We start from the raw sequence: 21,930 nt of genomic DNA, 5'->3' as shown, positions 1-21,930 counted from the left end.
GCACAATGTTATCCAAATCAACTGCTTGAATTGCTGCTGTGTGAGCTTTTTGATTTTTGCTTGTGGACTACTTTTGCATTATTTATGGTTAGTGTAATTCCTCTTGTGTAAAGCTGAGTGTACATTCTAGGCCTACTCTAGCCTATATATACACATATGTATACAAAGATTTTCTTTTACAGGGTATAGAGTAACTATATTTATTCTACTCACAGTACTGATGGTAGATTGTCTATAGCCTACTTGTTTGACAATTTCTGTAAATACACTGTTAATATAATGTGTACTTTGACCACACTATACACACACCTGTTGAATGCTTTTTCACCATACCATTTCCCAAGCAGCCGCAGCCCAAGTTCATATGATATGAGGGCATGAGCACCATGTATACTTGTACAAAAAGTATACTTGGTTTCTAGTAGGCCTACTCTTTTCTTGATCCCTGTGCATTCTAACAGCTGAATCTTTCCCCCCTATTATCAGTGTTTTTTGTTACTCATTTATTTTCTTCTTCTGTACCTGTGTGTCATAAGTAGGTTAACTGCTTTTTTAATGAATTGAGAGAAAAAAGGGACCCCAATTTAAACAAGCCCCAAAGCTTGTGGTCTTTATCATTTTAGTTGACCTTGTATCAGTGAATTGTACTGTCCTGTACTTTTCCTATATAGGCCTATGCACATTTCTTATACAGTAGGCTATTCAATCAATCAATCTGTAATGACAACTGAATTTCATTACTGTGTTCTTGTGGGGATTAGAATAGAAATCTATGACTGCCTCACAGATATTTAAGGTAGAAGCATAGAGTATATGGGTAGAAGTCCCCTATGACATGTGTTGTTTGCAGATGTTCATTTGCATATGGACACACCCTCTGTCGATTTAACACCGCCCCTGCTATTTTGATTGGACAACGCTGTCACTGGAGCTGTCAGCACGGCTTGGAAGGTTTTCTCCTGGTCGAGTCACGCAACCCATAGCCTGGAGGGACAGTCACTTGTCATAGGCTGGTTGGTTGTCAGAGAGAAAGTTGGATATTAGCAGTGGTGTAAAATAACTAAGTACATTTACTTAAGTACTGTACTTAGGGACAATTTTGAGGTATTTGTACTTTACTTGAGTATTTCCAATTTCCAATACTTTTACTTCTACTCCACTACATCTCAGATTGAGGCAAATATTGTACTTTTACTCCACTACAATTATTTGAAAACTTTAGTTACAAGTTACTTTGTAGATTTGGATTATTATTACAGCTGTTTGAAAACTTGAAACAGGACATTCTTCATACAATGAGTACTTTAAGTACATTTCGATGCCAATACTTTTGTATTTTTACTCCAAGTACTTCTACTTGTAACATCCACATTGCAGTGTGTTTATTGATACTTTTACTCAAGTACAACATCGAGTACTTTTTTCACCACTGGTATTGGACGACGTTGCGTGCCTGACAACCCAAACAGCCAATCACAGCGCGAGCAGCCTTCCGGACGATGGACTCCTTGGCTTTTCTTTTCCTCTGGACGCTAGAAGCTCCACAGTTGGAGAGGGTCTGAGCTTTGTTAGCAGCTTGGAACCAGAGCCACCAAGACTGACAGAAAAAAAGACTGCATCCATGTAACGGCAACAGCTTTTTATTTAAAAAATGATCATCTGTACAAATAAAATGGATTATTCCCTCAGAACCCAATGCCAGCGAGTCCAAAAGCAGGTAAAACACCGCCGTTTTAATGGCTGTTTTAACTCGGTTAAAGTTAGGGTTTTAACAACTGAGCTAACGGTGCTAACTAGCCCTGAGACAAGAAACTGACATTCATTCATTTGTGGGGAATTTTGTCTTCTTTGTACCCTGGACAAATTCTCAAAAGAACGCGTTCACAAATCCAGTATACTTCAATTTTCCATGTAGGAAACGTACGTAATTTCACTCCTCTGTCTGTAAATCAAGAGCAAAATGTATATTTTGGTTAATAGAACATAGAAACACTTTTATCTCTCTATGTACTTCTGTCTATACCTGGTTACTAACAAACAAACTACAATGTGAATAGAGAGGGAATTTGTATTCATTATTACACTTTTCCTCCTTTGCTACAAACGTTATCTTTTTTTACAATGGCTAACAAGGTGGCGCAAACTTCTGGCTGTCCTATAAAACTTGCGACAGACACACAAAAAAAGCAATGACACACGTTTTACAATAAACAAATGCTTTAATAGACATGCATGGATACACATAAATCGTTGAAAATGCTGCATTGGTTCATAGAAAGTGACCAGCGTTACTTAAAAGCTCGCAGACGTCCAATTTAATCGTTTTAATATGTTCATGTGAAGCTCGACACATTAAGATTAACTGTTAACCAGATAAACGGTGCGTTTTCTTCCAGCAAAAATACAAAATACATACAAATTAATCGGTGCAATTTTGCAAAATGCACTGTGTTGTAAGCTGGCGGTCGCCAACACAGTCGACAATACAACATACATGCAATACTTGGCTTTGGGTAATTAGATTTAGCCCAGTCTATTGTGCTGTGATGACCAATTATCTAGTGAAATGTGTCGACAAGACATTTCATATGAATTGATTTGCACTGTTCGCAAATTAGAGAAGTGACGATGACATCATCTTAATTTTTTGTTCAAGCACAGTGTCCCCATGTATGTATGTGTCTATGTGACTCAAGTAATGCAGTGGGGTTTTCTTTTGTCTTTGGCATCAGATCGTGTCATTTCGCAATATCTCGTTGAAAAATTGATGCACGAGAGATGAACGTTTTTGATGCCCAATCCGATTAGGAACGTGTTTATTCGCCCCCCGTTTCCTTCTTGATGTGCAACCGACTTTTATTGTGCTGTTATGTTGGCTGCACTCGACTGCCAATCAAAGTTGTTTTTCTCTTCTCTCGCTGCCTTTCTTTCTGCAGCAGTGAGGGGGCGCCTTTCAAAGTGCAATCAAAGGCATGTTTGCTGCTGCCTGCAGCTCAGCATCTAGAAGGAGATAGAACAGAACAGAGGGAGGAATGTGAGCAGCAAGGAATTCAGATCTTCTGACTGCTGTTGTCATGCCCACTGTGTGCATTTTTCTGGGGGATAGACGGGCATTGTTTGTCAATTCTTCTTGAATGGCATGTAGAGGCTGCTCGGCAATGTCACCGATCACATCCGGGTAGTGCTGCTGTGAGGATAGTTGAGCTGAGTTAACTGTCCCCCTAATTGTAATGTTGTGGTATGATAATGGTGTAATGGCTCAGACCATGAACACAGACATTTAATTAGTCTACTTCCTGTACCTGGGGATTACTGGGGTTTAATGTTAGCCTCTATGCTCTGAAAACTGGGCATACAGATTAAAGAGCCTGCTAGCCAGACCCTGGCTGTTTTCTTCTAACCCCTCCAAACTTGAGTTTCTCTAAGCCTTTTTTAGCTTGGGGGAATTGCTAAATTCACAGATGCTAGACATGCAACTGCAAGCAGTTTTTTAAAATAGTTGACAATGGTATAACCTCCATTCCTCTGGGATTTTCCTGAGGGAGAGCGATGTTATAAATCGTCACTGTCAGGCAGAAACCTTGTATCTCCCAAGTTTCAAATTTGTACTTTTTTGTAAAGTAAAACCCTGCTTCATCACACAAGATTGTCGCACAAAACTAGTGAAAATAGCCGATCTGCAAGCACGATGCGAGGCGTTATGTGCTTTCAGCTATTTTTACTAGTTTAAATCATTAAAAAAAGATGAACACAAAACAAACTGTTTTGGACATACACGGTTTTCCACCCGACAACTACGAAATGGTGTTATTCTAATAATGCATCAACATGGGTCTCTACTACACTACATCTCTTTGTTCTACCTGCTTGCCATGCTCGCTCGCTCGCTCGCTCGCTGAGAGGTTCAGTGACTGTGTTTGCCTGTGTTTCTTCATCATGTTAGACTGGTGGTTTGTTTGTCTTGGTTGTGTCTGCTGTCCTACCCAGCAGCTCCCCTCCCCTCTCTCTTTCTCTCTCTCTCTCGCTCTGGGCTGCAGCTGGTTGTTTTGCGCTACTCCCCGAGTTCAGGTTGCAGAGCCAAAAACAGGGCTGGCTGCTGCTTGCGTTTCCGGTGAGGGGGGACGGACGAGTTGGTGGGAGGCTGTCAGGACGACCGGTGCAATGATAAGGACGGACCCCCTGTTCAGCCAGCAGTTGGAATGCAGATTGAATATCCTTCTCCTGTATCTGCAGCCCCCTGCTCTCTCTTCTTCTCGTCCCTCCTCCCACTGACACATTTACCCTTGGAAGACTGCTGGCATCATTTTTCCTCTTCTTTGTTCTGCCTAGGTCATGCTCTCCTGCGTTGATATTTCTTTTGCGAGTGGTGCTGCTGGTTCTGTTGTTGTGAGCCTGTTAGCGAAAGCCTGTCTTTGTTCCTGTGTTTCTCTTTTTCCTTTAAGTGATGTCATCGTTGTTTTGCATTTCATTTCTGCCTCGGTTCTGGCTCTATCAATAAACAAATTACCTCTCCTGTGAGAGTTTGTGTTTTATGAATATCAAACCATCTGCACCTGTCATAACCCCCACCCCCCTATTGTAACATTATTTTAATGTCGGCATAATCATTACTTGCGCCAGCAGAGCACGCATGTACTGCGTTCGGCTGCGTATGTATGTATGTATGTATGTATGTCTGTTTTAGTTTAAGCCCGTAGCCTAATCGGGGACCAGCATTTCTGGCAATGTCATCAATAACAGCCAATGAGGGACCAGCATTCCTAGTGCCAGTGGTGATGCCAGTGGTGAGTGCACCTCATGCTGCTGGCGCACAAGTATGGCCTACTTGTGCACAAGACGCAAGTTGGCACCTCGACAGAGTGCAGTATCTAGTTTATTACTTGCGCCAGTGTAGCGCGCATGTATTACTTTTGTATGTACTTACAATGTACTACTTTTGCATGTACTACTTGGTGACGTCACTGCCAACAAGTGCGACCTGATATAAATAACAAGGAGCAAGTTGGCACTTCGACAGAGAGCCAACTTGCCCACCCACATACATACAGACAGCACCGAAAGTAGTGCTTGCATGCTCTGCTGGCGCACAAGTAGGCCATATATGGCCACTAGGGCACAAGGCACACGTTGGCAGTTGGCACCTCGACAGAGTGCAGTCTAGTTTTAGACTGTTTTTGATCAGAAAATAGATGTTCTTTGAAACCTAAAGTTATGATTTATATTCAGCTAGCCATACAGCTTTGTGTAAGACTCCACCAGTTTGCAGTGCACATGAGTAAATATGATCATGATGTAATACAATATGGTGCCATGATTTAATTAGATCTCCCTAAATAAAAGCCTATACATCTGAGATACTCAAAGTAGGTAGGCCAGGGGACTACAGTACATTATATCAGCCAACTGAAGTTGCAAGGCCTGTACTGTGGTAGACAAAGAAATACAGTGAGGTGGGTGGGTGTATGTGGATGCAGCTTTGATGCAGCCCCACAGGCCAACGGACTCACTTCTCACTTGTTTATTACCCACACAACTGTTGATTAGTTCTTATTGCAATTTTCATAAGGTGGGCTTGGCCTAATCTATTTCTGTGGTGCCATACATTTGTTTCAGTATCTGAGCTATGACACTTGACAGGTCTGTAACCGCTATGACACTTTCTTGAGTTTAAATGCCTTAGAGAAAAACTGAGTAGGTGCAACCACAGCATATTCAGGTCAGATTAATCAGAGTTAATCGTGTAAGTCCTCCTGATATAGAGGCGATGTTTTGTTGTGCGTCAGCAGATTTGGTGCAGACTGTTAGCATGTGTCACTTCCTGCTGTGACATAAACTGAACTTCCTGTTTCTTTGTGACTTGTTGCATGTCCAGACGTCATTCTGCATATCGAGACAGACTTTCGGATGTGTGCGTCCCTGCATGTCCAGACACATCAGGGACAAACTGGCCCATGTCATTGTTAGGGGGTCTGGTCAGAAGGGGGGCACAGATGTTAGTGCTGCGCTGAACCCCACCCCTGCCTCAGTTCAGTACTCAGTAGGTGTTATGTATGTAGCCTATTGCCTATATCACTACTCCTCTTATAGCTGAGTTATTACTGGAGCTTTACTACGGTTGCAATACTAGTCTAAAGTTAAATACCAACCGGCCTGTTTTTATTTTCTCTGTCTGCCTTTACAGATTTTTTGCCTGGCTGTGTTTTGGCGTCAGAAACTAAATGGGTGTGCCAAGCAGTTATTATCCAGTCTTACTGAAATCTGATATTATTATAAACAACAGGAGTGGGCTATGTACTGATTAAAAACATTTGTTTTTTTCATTTTTTTCCCCTGTTTGTTGATGGTGTATGTGTCGTTCACATCCCCACTGGACCAGGGTAAAATCCCATAAGAGTCTTCTCAGCTGTGTCTGCCTACAAAACTGCTTCTCTCAGCTCTCAATGAAGAAAAACACATTAGATGAAGTGGACAAACTGGCTGCTCAACAAAGAACAGAAACGTGTTTGTTAAATCTGCAATTGTCTCATTCCTGTGTTGTTTGTAGAGAGTAGAGCCTGACCGGTGCCAGAGTTTTCTATCTGATCCCAATTTTGGAGAGTTCTAATCTAGACGATCGACTAGAATTCTTTAACAGAAATGTCATAAAATGTGCTTAATAATTACTATTCCATCTTACAAACATTTTGATTAAAGTAAACATTCTTTAAAATAGGCAATCTACAATCTATAATGTGTCACACTGTGACTGAGTGACGCATTATACGTTTTTTGGAAACATTTAAAGCGCTTTAAAATGTTCAGCTATAATCACATGCCCAAAATGAGAAAAACAGGTTGAAAGTGATAAAATATCAGGACACATCGGCTGCATTATTGCAGATACTGATTTACTTAAAAAAAGGTCAAATAATGACGGATGATATCAACCAAACCAATATATGTCAGTATAGCTCTAATTATAATTCTGCATCCTAATACCAAGATCATCCGAGGCCAGACAGAAACCTACCGTATGTTATGATAATGACATCATCATTGAACAGTAGATACGTGCTGGTGCAAACGTTTGAGTCTTAACTGTAGATGTTGACTGACAGACACCTGTCTGTGTGCCACTGGCCCATGGCGGAATGGTTCCCATGTTCACTCGTAGACACAAAAGTGGGTCAGGGTCTGTGTCTCAACATGTTTCACTCCAATGCATATCTCTACCCCTTTTCAACCCTACTCTGTTCTATTTGATCTACTGTGACAGAGCGGGACTCTAATAACAACAAACCCAAGCAACAGATGGGTTGGGGAGATGATAGTTATTATGCCACATTAATCTTGCCGTCCCTATTTTAGGCCTTTCGTAAAAGAAAATCTGTTAAACGGTTTCCAAAATAGCAGTTCTACAAGGTCACAATGGGCCACGCTGTGAGTTTGTAGAGCTGCAATTGCCATCCTTTGTTGTATGATAAAGTGTATAGGGCAAAGGTAAGAGGTTAATGTGTGATATAATGATCATATCCCTTCAGTCCGGGTGCTGCTGTATATATAGGTCGGGAGGTGGTGTCTCCTACAGGTTCGGGCCCCCCCTCACCGGGACCTGTAGGAATAGGGGGTAAGTTTCAACCCCAGCGCAGAGAGAGAGGGGGTACGTTTCAATCACTGCAGAGAGAAGTGAAATACCACATGGAGCTACCAGTCATATAAACAAGGTGCCGAATGCCAGAGAGCTGCCATGACCTAAAATTAAGTAACAAGCTTCACCGGTCACCAGCCCCCCGCGAGCTGTCTCTGGCACGTTGGCGGGACCCTGATACGAGAACCCCTCCCAAATACTCCTAGATAATGGGACGTGCTGTTAAAGGGGAAACGGCACGTCCACACTGGAAATGCCAGTGTGGCTCCCTCATGCTGCAGGGAACCAACTTGGCTTTGGGCTCCGCACTCGGATTTCACACACAGGGCGAAGCTTCCAAGTCGTCTTCTGCAGCTAGAGAGACCGTTGTATGAGCGAGGGCCGATGCTTAGATGGCTCTGGGTCTGAGAGCAGGCCAGCTTCCCTCTCCGCATGGGTGTGTTTCTCTTGGCGTCCTGGACGCTGCTGTGTTTGTGTGTTTGGTCTGGTCCAGATCTGCTACTGAGGAGAGAGCTGCCCTCTGGAAGGCCTCCTCGGTGCTGTCTGTCTGTCTGTCCGTCTGTCCTTCCATCAGCCCCTTCTGCCGATGCTTGCTTCCTCCCTTTATTGTGATTCCCCTTTTCAAACAAGGAACTGGGTATTTTTCTTCTGATGACATTGACATTGCTATTTTTCTATGCTCCTCCTACCCCTTAGCGTTGGTTTTATTGGGTTTCTTTTTTGTAGTATCTTTCATATACATTACAGAAAAGAACTGTATACCTAAATACAGATACTGTAGATGCATACACTATACACACTACATTTCTGTATGTACAGTGTATGTGTGTGTGTGTTGTGACTCCGATTCACATATCTCGAGGACCATTCATCCGATCCTCTTTCACACTTGGTAGGTTTATCGCTGAGGAACCAAGGCAGTGCAGTCTTGAGTGTCAAGTTGATCAGATCAGCTATTCTCCAGAACCAGACCGCTTAATTCAGACACGCATTCCAAACACCTACATGCTCTGAACGAGCGCGGTACTAAGTCTATCATTAATCCAGCTTCTTATCCATAGAGTTTGTTGTTTGAGCAGCGGTGTGACCTCTCTGTATCCTCTGAATCACAGCACGTCCTTGTTGGCTTTCTTTAGAGAAACACCATAACAGGAGGAATGTTTTTACAGCATCACTGCAGACGGCCCCTCTCCTCCGCAGTTGATTTTAAGGTGTCCAGTCCAACTCTACTCTGTTTCAGAGGTGTGTGTGTGTGTGTGTGTGTGTGTGTGTGTGTGTGTGTGTGTGTGTGTGTGTGTGTGTGTGTGTGTGTGTGTGTGTGTGTGTGTGTGTGTGTGTGTGTGTGTGTGTGTGTGTGTGTGTGTGTGTGTGTGTGTGTGTGTGTGTGTGTGTGTGTGTGTGTGTGTGTGTGTGTGTACACTGTACGGGTACGTGTATGTGGCGTGCATGTTCTGCTTTACCCACCAGCGTTCACACTTCAGGGCCTAAACTAATTTGACTGCAAAATGTTTTCTGTTACTTTCTGTTACTACCTTGTTAGTTCATCATATTGGTTACATACTTTATGTACCAGGAGGAGTATGACTTCATATCCATTCATACAAACGACACAACCAAGTAATTTGAAATAGAACTACAGTCCTTCAGTATATGCACATCCTGTCTATAAGATATGTCTAAGTGTCCTGGAGTATCCATACGTTTATTTGTACAGTATATCATATATACTGTATTTCACACACAGACAAATCAAAGTGCGTCACATAACAATAACCCAAGCAACAGATATTATGCAAAAGCTTAATAGAAGGAATACAATAGAGTGGTGAGAACAAAAGTCAAATAAAGCATGTTCTTTTTTGGCAGAAACGGATTTGGCAGGAGTAAGTGCGTAAGACAACATCGTTGCAAACGCCCTCAATTTATACACAATCTGAAGATTACAAGCACCGCTGATTATCTCTTATCAGTAACCAAACTTCTCTGTTTGTGTGTGTAGGTGATGGTGAACGGTGAGAAGGACAGAGCGTCTCTGTTGTACATGAAGGCCATGGTGAGCAGGGGCAGCGTGGACGCCTTGTCTCAGCAGATGGCTTCTCATCCCCAGTACTTGGAGAGCTTCCTACGCACACAGCATTACATTCTGCACATGGACGGCCCCCTGCCTCTGCCCTACAGACACTACATCGCTATCATGGTCAGTACGCCTGCCAGTCGCTCTGTATACACCTAGAAACATTAACTTATCGTAAGCGTTGGTGGGAAAAAAAAGTACCTAAAAGCCTGAAAGTAGAAGTAGAGCTATCTCCTTGGCAAATGGCTCTGGTAAAAAGTGGAAGTCACCCATTGGAATATACCATTTGAGTAAATGTCTAGTATCAAATGTCATTTTGCCACGGGTTCGACTGTATTTCCTCCAAAATAATTAACATTAGTGCGTATTATTGTTATATCTTGTTTTTGGAGCATGGGTCCGAGGGGCTGAGCCACCTAGAGGATTCTCTGTCTGTCTGTCTTGCAAACTGCTGGACCGAACAGCGCCAGATTTCTTCAGTCTGTTCATATTACTTGTCCATTTCCCAATTCCCATAGAATCTTGCAAATTTCAATGAAAAACCAAACTCGTGGCTTTTTGTTAAAACTGTGTATCAAATGTACTGTAAATGGTGTTCTCTCTTAGTTTTATGAAGTTTAATGTCTTACAGAATTGTTAAAATTAACAAAAATGCAGGTTTGATCACCATTTGCCAAATATTTTAGGGTAAATTTGTGAATACTGAAATTACATTCCCTAATGGCAGAGAAAGATATAATTTCAACCCATAAGAATTCCTACTCATTTCAACAAATTTGAACATAGAATACAGTATATTTTATGATATGGCAGTGGGTGATAATTGTTGCATCTGCTGATGCCATCTTCATTGGTAATTACGTAAATATAAGGAGCTTTGGGAACCAACAGTGATGTGGCCCATATGTCCAGAGCCTATCTCCTGTTTCTGTTGTGAGTCGGCTTGATGTATAGATACAGTAAGTACACCCCCTGGAGTATGTTAAATGGACTTAACCCCAATCCAATCCTTGATGCTTGGTGCCAAGCAGGGAGGCATTTTCTTTTTCTTTTACAATTTCAGTGCAGACATTCTAACCTCAAGGCCACTGAGTTGGTGTATTCGTATCAATAACATACTCACCAGGCTGAATATGCTGACAGGCTCAGCATTAGTAACATGCGCACTATGCTATTCGAAGTACATTTTATGGGGGGTTTACTTTCCTCTGAGGCTAGCCGTCTAGAAGTGTGTGTGTGTGTGTGTGTGTGTGGGTGTGGGTGTGGGGGTGGGGGTGGGGGTGTGTGTGTGTGGGTGTGTGTGTTTGTTTTCTGGGGCGATTCTTGCAAACTGCTTGACTGATCCAAAGCCAAATCTATCGTGTTAGTAGCTCAAATATATTTTACCTATATATACTTAGGAATATTCAACTTTAAAAACTTTTGTTTTATACTGGAAGTCAATGGGGTATGGATTGGGCTGAAACAATGCCCAAGTATGTACACTATGTACATCAGAGATCCACAGGGAAGCCACGCCGTTATTAGACACCATCTTGTTTTCAAGAAATGTTTTGGATTGAAAAGTAACCATCACCTTGTTGTGGAGTCAAGTTAAACTATGTAAGTATGAACTAGCCTTCATTTTGTCACATGTTAGAATGTTCTGCTGTCATTGGACTTGGATCGCCTGTGCCCTGTATGGAAGGAATCGTGTTTCTCACCCCCCCTCTTCTGCTCTGCAGGCTGCAGCAAGGCATCACTGTAGCTACTTGGTGGCTCTCCACTCAGCCCAGTTCCTGCGGGTCGGCGGGGATGCTCAGTGGTTGCAGGGTTTGGAGGCAGCGCCCCCACGCCTTCGCCACCTCAACCACATCAACAAGGTCCTGGCTCACCAGCCTTGGCTTACTGCCTGCTCACACATCCAGGTATGCAACCACAACGATCACTAGCATATACACAGAACACCCCCCGAGAACTTGACACATACTGGAGATTAGAGCCTGACCAATGCCACTTCTTTGGGTCGATGCAGATGCTTTTTTTGGAGAGTCCTAGACCACTGATTACAGATGTTTTGACCCATATTTTGTCAAAAAGTGCTAAATCAATACTAATCAATTTGAAAACCGTAGATTTCTATTTTTGAAACTTTAATATAGAAGCTTAAAGGTCTTGTCCACGTTAATGTCGAAACACTTAAATGTCAGCATTCATAGGTCACTTTTTCATAAATTTCAGCGTTTTATAGAATCACAATCTACAGGCTTCCTTCATTGTCCCTCCACGTCCTTTAAACGAGGAACAGATTTCAAGCAGTTTATTGGGAGAATATATGAGCTTCTTAATTTGTATAACCAACCCAACAACGTTTGATGGTCTGAAGAATAAGTGAGAGGAAGCTCTATATGAACAAATCCCAGAAGAAACCTGGCATAAAAGTATACGAAGAATTCACACTTCATCCATTTATCAATGTCATGCTGTCATACAATTCAAAGTTGTTCGACTTCATTGGTGTAAAGTTAGAATGTCTAGATTTAGATCGGCTGTCGATCCATTATGTGATGGATGTAACAAGCTCCTGCAAATGTATTACACATTATGTCATGGACGTGTTCAACACTGCTTGATATTCTCTAAATTTGTCTTTGATACTCCCTCTAAAATTCCTTAGCAACCACTGGACCATTCTCCTGATATCACATTATTTGGCGTTTTACCGCAGGATGTGTCACTACTCACTAAGTAATATCAAAGGTAACGTCTTGGCCTTCTGTACGTTTTGGCCAGATGCCTTAAAAAAAGAAAACCCTTCTTCCCACTTACTCTCATTGGATCAAATCAAATCAACTCGGATTTGTGAGTATAGTCTGCCCTGTACTGTTTTGTATAACCGTTAATACAGGGAAACATAAGTGATTCATTCTGGCTTAAAAATATCACAAAATGGCCTTATGACTAGGCACAATACATGCTGGAAACAGATGTATTATTCTTTTCCAAAGTAATTCAAAGTCATGTTTCCCAAACTAATATTAGAATCAGTATCAGATCCAAAAGCCCCATATGTGTCAACATCTGAAATCAATGCGTTATCTGACCTGCAGGTCAGACATGTGTCCACAATGTGTGTGAACCAGGTTTTGTGTTGTGTCGTCTCCTCCAGGCTCTGTTGAAGACAGGAGAGCAGTGCTGGTCGCTGGCTGAGTTGGTCCAGGCTGTGGTACTGCTGGCCCACTGTCACGCTCTCTGCAGCTTCGTGTTTGGATGTGGAAATGACACAGAGGCCGTCCCGCTCCCCAAAACACCCAACGGGACTCCTCCGCCCAGCTACTGCCCATCCGACGCTGCCAACGGCAACACCCCCAACCTGTCCGCCACCGAACACTTCACCAGACGACGGGTAAACGGATTGATGTTTATTTTACACACACATAACGTCTGCATAAATATGTACATAGTTAACATATAAAGTAAGGTTATATTCAGAATCCGATGCATTCTTTAAACTAGAAAGTGTGGTTGCCGTGACATGATTCCCGATGAAGCCTTGATTTGACTTGTGCGTGCCACCAAAACTGTGGGAGGAGTAGAGCGTCAAAATAACGTTTATCTGGATGGATGGATGGAATAAAGTCGGACAAGTACTATAGTCTGGTTTCCTTGGTTAGATGTCTCCATTCCGACATGTCTCCTTTCCGACACGTCTCTCCATTTCGACACTAACCCTATCTCTAACCCTAACCCTAAATCTAACCTCTATGGAACTGTTGCCACTCCGACATTAAGAAGTCAATGTCGGAGTGGCGACATGTCGGAATGGAGAGCAGTCACCGGTTTCCCTGCAGGGGAAAAATATATTTTTTTATTTTTGCATAGATGCCTATGTGTCCAGACTGCTAGGCCAGCAGTCCGGGCCAGAATGTTTGTAACTTTCATACTTATATTTTCAAACATATAACAATTACAAACCTATTACAGTCCCCCACACTCTCACAAAAATCATGTATCTATTGTGTTAGTCCTTTTATAAAAAGTAAATCACCTTTTGTTTTATTTCTGGTGGTGGGGATAACCATGTGTTTACATTTGTGTCACTAAATGGGCCTGTAACATATTATCTTCCACTTCTCAATACCTTTCCATCCATCTTCAACTGCTGTCAATACCTTCATTTTAGGACAAAAATGTTTGGCTTGTCATAGCGCCTGAAGTGTAGATCAGTGCATCTCAAATTGTGGGAGTCACAGATCCCTTTTTGCATTTTCTGTGGATCCTGAAATGTGCTGAGTTTGTTCCAGACATGGAGGAAAATATTACACTGGCCTGCCTGTAATTTAGCAACACATGGTGAAATAACAGACAACCACAAAACACAGGTGCTCAGCAAATGAGGAGCCTACCTAACGCATGTCAGATGACCTAAGGCATGTCAGATGACCCATTGACATCTGTAGCACTGAAGTGTGTGTGTGTGTGTGTGTGTGTGTGTGTGTGTGTGTGTGTGTGTGTGTGTGTGTGTGTGTGTGTGTGTGTGTGTGTGTGTGTGTGTGTGTGTGTGTGTGTGTGTGTGTGTGTGTGTGTGTGTGTGTGTGTGTGTGTGTGTGTGTGTGTGTGTGTGTGTGGTGGGGGGGCACATATTACTGTAAATAAAAGTTACGATTTTTAGAAAGCTCAAGAATAGAGACTAGAGTGGTGTTATTATGAATTATCCTGCTTTCATAGTTCTAATTCTGTCTCTCAGATCGTGTGTGACTGTGTGTGCGCACGCGTGCGTGCGTGTGCCCGCGCGTGCAAAGTGAAGATTCCCAGGGGTGAGGTGTTGACTGTGTGCTTGTTGTCCCCACAGTCTCTGGACTCCAGCTGTGACATGGTGGGTCTCAAAGAGAGGATCCACAGATCCCGGGAGGAGAAGGAGAAACGAGAGGAGCGCCTCCTACTGGTTCACACACTCCAGCAAACAGGTAGCCACTGTTGACCTACTTGAGATTCTGACACATTTTTGTTATCTTTGTGGGGACTTCAAATGCAATTTTCCCAGAAAAATGCAATTTTTACTTGACCTACTGGCCCAAACTAAACATGACCTCAAAATCTGTAACCCCATGTCGCCCCAGTGACTCACCTGGTAAGACTGCATGCCACATATATAAGGCTCTAATCCTCCGCCCTGAGGCTCTTTGCTGTCATCTTTGTCTCTCCTGCCTTTTCTCTCTCACTGTCACTATCAAAAATAAAGCATAAATGTTTTTTCTTACCCTAAAACTAACCCTAATCTTAACCAAGGCTGACCCTCTATTCTTTTGGGGGAAGATAAAACAAATACAGACAGTCACTTGCCCATAGGTGTATTCCCTCTCTACACTAAGCAGTCAAACCACATGTTGTGATATAGCAGCAGTTAAACTTAGGCCTCATATGAGAGCTGATTGATTATCGTGGCGTCACGTATGTATATTTACTGACTTGCTCCCCCCGTCCCCTTTCTGTCTGTCCCGTCAGACATGGAGGAGGAAGAGGAGGTGCAATACTGTGCAGACGCCTCCCGTTTCATCTCGGACCCTGACTTCTACTACCAGGAGATCGCCCGCCGAGAGGACGACCACTTCCAAGTGTTCAGGGTTCAGGTGAGGACAGTCAGAATCTGACACCAGCCTGTTTACAACGGTGCTCTGATCACTACACACACTTCTTTAGAGGAACGTTAGCATGATGCTGTGTTTACGAGACATTGACCCCACAGCAGTACCTAAACCACTTAAAGGAATAGTTTAAAAAATTACTATTTTCTATCAATTACTCACCCCATGAAGACTTGGATTCATTGATATTTTTCTGTATTTTTTGTCGCATTCCTAAGCCAATAATTTGATGACCAGCAGTGGTTCCCTATGGAGACACAAAGAGCCTGCTCAAATGATTGGCTTAGGAATGTGACAAAAACAAAAAGAAATCCATGAAGTGTCCATGGGAAGAGTAATCGATAGAAAAAAAGGCGATGTTGGGTAATAATAACCAATCTTCAAGCTCACGACACCTTGCGACTATAAAGACATGCCCAAAATAGGGATGCCAGGTTGGAAGTGGTTAAAGCAGCCATAAAGGTCGAAATTAACCAGCTGCCGGTACTTCACTTCTGTTTGAATGTAGTATTTGAAATTTTATGGAATTAAAAAAACACATTCTACATCATCATGTATTGGGGGACTGCCCCATAGGTCGAACTCCCGTTGGGTCGACTGAGGTTAGGGTTAGGGTTAGGTTTAGGCATAGTTTTACAGAGATTAGGTTTAGGGTTAAGGTTAGAGGTTAGGTTTAGGCATAGTTTTACTGAGGTTAGGTTTAGGGTTAAGGTTAGGTTTAGGTGGTCGGACCAAAGGAAGTTCGACCTAATGACATGTTACCCATGTATTGTGGGTAGTCACTAGTCAGCTGACTGTCTGAGTTGGTCTCTTCACAGCGGCCATTTTATAAGATGTAGACTTGTTGTCTGCTGTCGGACAGCTCCAGGCTGCACCAGACAATTCTGAACGTCTAGGATTTTAAAAGAAAGATAAGACATGGTCTAAAAATGTTCTCCCGGAAGTATTCGAGTACGGGGAGACAGCTCTCACAATATACTGTGTTGATATGAATTGGACTGAGATGTTAAAGTCAGACTCAGCCCGCATTACTTTTTTTTTTTTACATTGTTTCCAACACTGAGCTGTATTGCAGATAAATAATAAATGTCTTTGTTTTGATTATCCCTCAATTTTGTTCTGCAAGAAATTGTTGAGGATGTGAGGGGCTATCTACGTATAACTACAAACTGACATTGGCTGTGCTAAGTCAAATCTGCTGAATACTGTGCTGCTGGTTCTATGTTAATTAACCACTTAAACCCTAGCTTCGCTATTCTGGGGTGAAGATTCTGCAAGAATAGCAGCTCCCCAAGCTTATACAGTACCATTGCGAGTTTGTAGATCAGCTATACTTATGTAAAGTGAAAACTATAAGGCGTCTAGTATGGAATCCTGGGAGACTCAACTTGTTTTAATGGAGATGACTCACAATAACATTTTGGTTTGTTTGGTTTATTAATCATCAACTCCAACCCTCATTTCCCAGTGCAGACTTTCTTGAATGCTTGAAACATCAGAAAGACTCGATTTACTTCTAAATACATTATACTGTTACAATGGATTCGTATGCACGATTTAGATGTGATTGATGGCAGACTATATTAGCTCTACCCAAGAAAATGACAAATGCGGCTCCGAGATCACCCAATTTCCTCTTTGAATTTAATGTAATGGAATGTTCCCCCAAAGGGATCGGAGCCACCATATTGGTGGTAAATTTAATTATGTTTCAGTTGCATTTGTTGGGTTTTTATTTTTGTGGTGTTGTGTATTGTTAAAATTCCCGTGCATGTACCGTATAGTCCTTGGAGAGTAAAGTGTTTGTGATTGTAACCCAGCTTGCTTAGCAAAATGGTTTGATTGATTTGACTGTTCATTAACAGTTTTCAAAAGGTACAGGTTTTGTACACAATGGAGACCTCCATAGCTATGTTTGAAATCCAAACGTTTTATAATCGGGCCCTAAATGGATTTGCTTGTTGGTAAGTGAAGGTTTGCTGAAGTTAAGTTTGTCTCCTTTGTTTGTATTCCCTTTTTAACAGGACTATTCGTGGGAGGACCACGGCTTCTCGCTGGTCAACAGGTTGTACTCGGACATCGGACATCTCCTGGACGATCGGTTCAGGAGCGTCACCGGTCTCCCATCCGTCCACAGTCCAGACCTGAAGAGAGCCATCTGGAATTACATCCACTGTGTGCTAGGAATACGGTGAGTCCATTTGATGTGTATAACTGTTTATTCATCAGGAATAAGGATGATTTGTACATCTGGTTACCTCAGGAATATATGATTTGTATAAGTGGATTCATCAGGAGTATGATTTGCATGACTGGATCAATCAGGACTATATGATTTGTATAACTGTATGCATTGTATGTTTTATAGTTATGATGATTATGACTATGGGGAGGTGAACCAGCTGTTGGAAAGGGATCTAAAACTCTACATCAAGGCTGTAGCTTGTTTCCCAGATGTCACCAGGACTCCAGTCTACCCTCTGCCCTGGACCCCGCTCAAACCAACAGAACGGGTGAGTAACTCTTATTGAGCTTCTGCTGCCATTTTTACAATTTTGAGCAAAATGGTGAGCAGAAATATTTAAACATCCACTGCTGATGGAAAAGGAACTTCTACGTCTCTCTAGATAAGAACTGTGCAAATGTGGTGCAGATGTACTGTGTTCTTTCATGTTTCACTCAGTTAACGAATTCTTAAATCGAAGACATTTTAATTTTAGATTCTTCTCCTAAACCTACCTGTGTTATTCACAAGTCTGAAGTCTGTAAGTAAACAATACACGACAGTAACAAAACGGTGTAACTGGAAACTTAGATACGTGAGATGTATTGAATATTGTTTGCACTCTACTCTGTAAATATGATGACTGACACATTTTATTCACAACTAAATCGGGTCTCCTGGTGTCTCCCTCAGATACATGTGAACTTACTGATCATGGAGGCTCGTCTGCAGGCTGAGCTCCTGTACGCGCTGAGAGCCATCACTCAGTTCATGATCGCCTAGTTCCCAGACACCACCCAAGTCCCAACTGCCCAGCGGTACGTACGGAGAGACCAGGTTAAGAGGATACAAGGATGGAGATGGCAGGTGGGGGAGAGCGACACACACGTTTCAGGATAAAAACCAGCCATGTCTCAAGAATGCGCTCCTTTCCGATTCACTCTAGTTGTATTTACAGTATGAAAAGCTCCCCTCTTGTCCCCTCATCTCTGTGGGTTTCTTTACCTTTTATGTGAAGGACGGCTTGCGTTGCAACATCCTCATATCAAACATCTCTTCTCTCCAAATGGTTATGTGCAATTATTACTAGCTATTTTAATTTCTGTTGGTATTGTTTGTGTTCCAACGTTATTGTGATGAAAGCAGATTGTGCTTCATTGTAGCAATGTGATGGTTACCAGTGGCCAAGACCTTGTTGGTGTATCACTCTACTTTTTGTATTCAGCTATGCTCTTCTCAAAAACAAAAGAAAATATTCATCTTTTTCTACAAGTTGAATGAATGTTGTTTGGGAGACCTGGCCATCCTTTGTTCTGTGACAATCCTATGTGATTGTTGGTGGTTTAAATGGAGAACCCAGAGGAGAAACATTTACAAAAGTGATGGTCAAGAACAAAGTCAAAGGTGACACTGCTGGAGGATATCACATACCCATAGTTTCTTTTAATAAGCACTTTTTTAACTTTATATATTTATAATGCAATGTACATGTACGTATCTCAATGGTAGAAATTGAGACCCACAGTATGTCGGTCTGATGCCTTGCTTGTTCACTGAATGATGCAGAACAGACTTGTGAGACTGAGTCCTTCAACTTTCAGACTCCGTTACAGTTTTCAACCATAAATGTTTTTTGAGTCAATCTGATTCTAGTTCAGGACCTGCAGTGTTAGTTAGGTCTTAATTATTGGGGCTGTGCTATGCCCTGGTTTCAGTCAGTCCATTGTCAAAAAGTTTGAACTTGGCTGAGAAATAATTTTTGCAAGGATGTTAATCAAAACGCACTCAACAGTCTATAGAGAAAAAGGATGTCTTTAAGTTAAAAGAGAATAGGTCAGTGAAGGAAACCTGAGCCATTAGCAAGTGTTTTTATATTGACATGCTTTGGCAATGACATGAAGGAGTTTCCATCTTAAAGCTAACTTGTACTTAGTTGCACAAGCCTTTCAACAAGTGTCGCTCAAAAAAATGGACAAAAGTTATGTTACACTTTTTTTCAGTTTAAAATGACAATTGTCAAAAGGATCGTATGACAAAGAATACATTAGCCTTTAATGTGAATGTTGGAAAGACAACAACCATCCAAAAATGAAATTTGGCAATGTACCGAATGAACGATAGATGGATGGATTGAAGGGGTTCAGCACTGCTCTGTATTTTACACAAACGAGTGTCCATGAGTAGAAGTGCACTGGTTGTCAATCACTATTGAATCTTGATAACTCAACAACAGTATGGAGTTATGAGAAAAGTTTTTTGTCAACTTTGTATTTGGTGAGATGTATTAAAGCAAATTACCAGGTAAAGATCCATGGTACAATGTGCAAAGTAGATATTTTATAAACTTGTATCTTAGTTTTCTTTTTTTTTACTTTTTTTGTAAACTGTAGGATTGTACTATGATTGTCCTCTTGTATCTGGGTTTGCTGCTAAACCTTTTGTGCTGCACCCCCAGTAGCTTTAGAGGTGTGGATGATTTTTAGGTTTAGTGCTACAAGATCGAGAGAGACTAACAGTAAAGCTTCATTTGCACGCCTTAGTATGACACCGTTGCTTGCTGACCAGAACTTAATTTGAATGCTAACGTGTTGCGATGGCTTGAACATCAGTTCTTGTCAGAAGGCGACGCCGTCATACTATGAAGTATAAATTGGGCTTAATGTATATCGGTTCAAGTGAAAAGTGCTGTTAATGCAGATGTTAATACAAGTGTTACAAGTGCTAACGCAGGTATTGATGCAGGTGTTAATGCAGGTGCCTTGAGGCCAAACTGAAGACAGTGCTGGAGATCTTTTGGTTACCTACTGGCGGTTACTGGGAAACCTCCACACTGAATAAAATAGATTAAAAAAAGACGGGAAATGTTTGAAAGCACTACAGACCTTATGGTGTTGATCAACACCTCTGTGATATGGTGACTGAAGGCTGCAAATGCCTGTGTCTCTGTCTGACACCACCGACAAACCCCAGCGACTCAGCAAGAGCCTACGACACAGATGGATGTTACAATTGTTCAGATTTACCACGTAAATCAATGGACAATAAACTTAACAAAAAGTGAAAAAAATAAAAAAAAGTTTTCTTTTTTGGAAATGTGAAAAACATGTTTTCTATAAAGATGTTATATCAAATGCATTGTTTTGTTTGTTTTTATTTTGTTTTGAGTGGCTGTGAAAAAGGCCTAGTTTCACAACTATTGACCGCACAAGGTGATTCAACAAATCGATTGAAGAAATTCTTGCCGTGACTTCTCTCAAAGAGACTGGGGGGAGGGTCACTGTCATATATTAATTGTAGAATGTGCTCGAGAAAGGGCCCTTGGGTCCCCAAAGTCAGAGTTCATCTTGTAATCTGCTTTATATTTTAAGCCTACATTTTGGCCTATGGGTGGTGATAGAGGAAGGGCTTTTGGGTCACCTAAATCTGTATGAGGTTCAGTCCATCAAGTGTTGGGATGGACTGACCTACCTACATCTTAGGAGCAGGGCAAATGCACATTGAGAAATAATCAAATACTTGCAGAAATACTATGTTGCCAAAATAATCTTATACCAGCTGTACAACATTGGACGTGGTCATGTCCAGCCTACTATTATAGAACAGTAGGGCAGTGTGTTTGATGAATTCCTCTTTCTTCCAGAGAATACTTGAGGAAAATGTGGGGTCGTGCATAAAAAAGAACTGAAGCTGAATCCTTAGAGGAACTTTCTACATGACAATGACCCAAAAAATAAAAGCAATCTACAAAATGTCTGTAGGAGGAGAAATGGAGGACATACAACCCATATCTTAACTGCTTTAACCTGGCATCCTCCCAAATGTTCAAATAGAGAAAGAAATAATAAAAATAGGATTGACTTATAGAGGGCCATAAGTGGTGACTTAAATCAGGCAGCACAAGAAAGTCCTTGAACAGCATGCACTTTAAGGAGTTCTGTACAGAGGACAGAAATTCCTCTTAGTCAAAGTTGGAGACTGATACAAGAATACAAACATCAGAAGGGCATCACCAGCTATTGAACCTTGGAGTTCATTTCTTTTCAGCATGAGGAAACTGACATTCCACTGTAAAAGTTGGAGACTGATACAAGAATACAAACATCAGAAGGGCATCACCAGCTATTGAACCTTGGAGTTCATTTCTTTTCAGCATGAGGAAACTGACATTCCACTGTAATGTACTACATTAGATCTTCGTTAACGGTCAATAGTAATTGAAATGAGGATTACGTTTCCACAAGTCTATGATAGACTTATGTGATAAAGATTGTCTTTCCATGGGATGGGGTGTCGTTACTGAGCACTAACATACAGTATAACTAGGTCAACATACGGTCTGTTCTTTAATTCACAGTGCCCTCTAGTGGCTCATTAAGGTAAC

The 21,930-nt window shown here is 41.7% G+C and overlaps 2 protein-coding genes across 2 annotated transcripts in view; both read left to right on the top strand.

The window, feature by feature from the left end:
• Window positions 1-21,930, top strand: part of tmem265 (transmembrane protein 265) — a gene marked incomplete at its 3' end in the record, with an annotated part of 435,019 nt that overhangs the window by 140,560 nt on the left and 272,529 nt on the right. The window lies entirely within an intron of this gene.
• sesn4 (sestrin 4) lies at window positions 1,557-20,673 on the top strand. Its single transcript, XM_080745406.1, has 9 exons — window positions 1,557-1,717; window positions 9,627-9,824; window positions 11,426-11,608; window positions 12,850-13,086; window positions 14,533-14,647; window positions 15,186-15,310; window positions 17,350-17,516; window positions 17,694-17,838; window positions 18,243-20,673. Exons 1-9 carry the CDS (start codon window positions 1,652-1,654, stop codon window positions 18,330-18,332), a joined length of 1,326 nt encoding a protein of 441 aa, XP_080601532.1. The 5' UTR covers window positions 1,557-1,651; the 3' UTR covers window positions 18,333-20,673.

The sequence above is a fragment of the Nannobrachium achirus genome (genome assembly GCF_963921795.1).
Source record: "Nannobrachium achirus genome assembly, chromosome: 17".
Classification (NCBI taxonomy): domain Eukaryota; kingdom Metazoa; phylum Chordata; class Actinopteri; order Myctophiformes; family Myctophidae; genus Nannobrachium; species Nannobrachium achirus.
The sequence above is the reverse complement of the archived record's forward strand: the minus strand, read 5'-3'. Positions and strand labels throughout refer to the sequence as shown.

Bases quoted from the DNA above. Each gene is read 5' to 3' on its own strand.
- sesn4 (XM_080745406.1), top strand. From the start codon at position 1,652: ATGATCATCTGTACAAATAAAATGGATTATTCCCTCAGAACCCAATGC. The intron at 14,648-15,185 runs GTAGCCACTGTT...CTGTCCCGTCAG, and splicing joins TCACACACTCCAGCAAACAG to ACATGGAGGAGGAAGAGGAG. The intron at 17,517-17,693 runs GTGAGTCCATTT...TATGTTTTATAG, and splicing joins CACTGTGTGCTAGGAATACG to TTATGATGATTATGACTATG.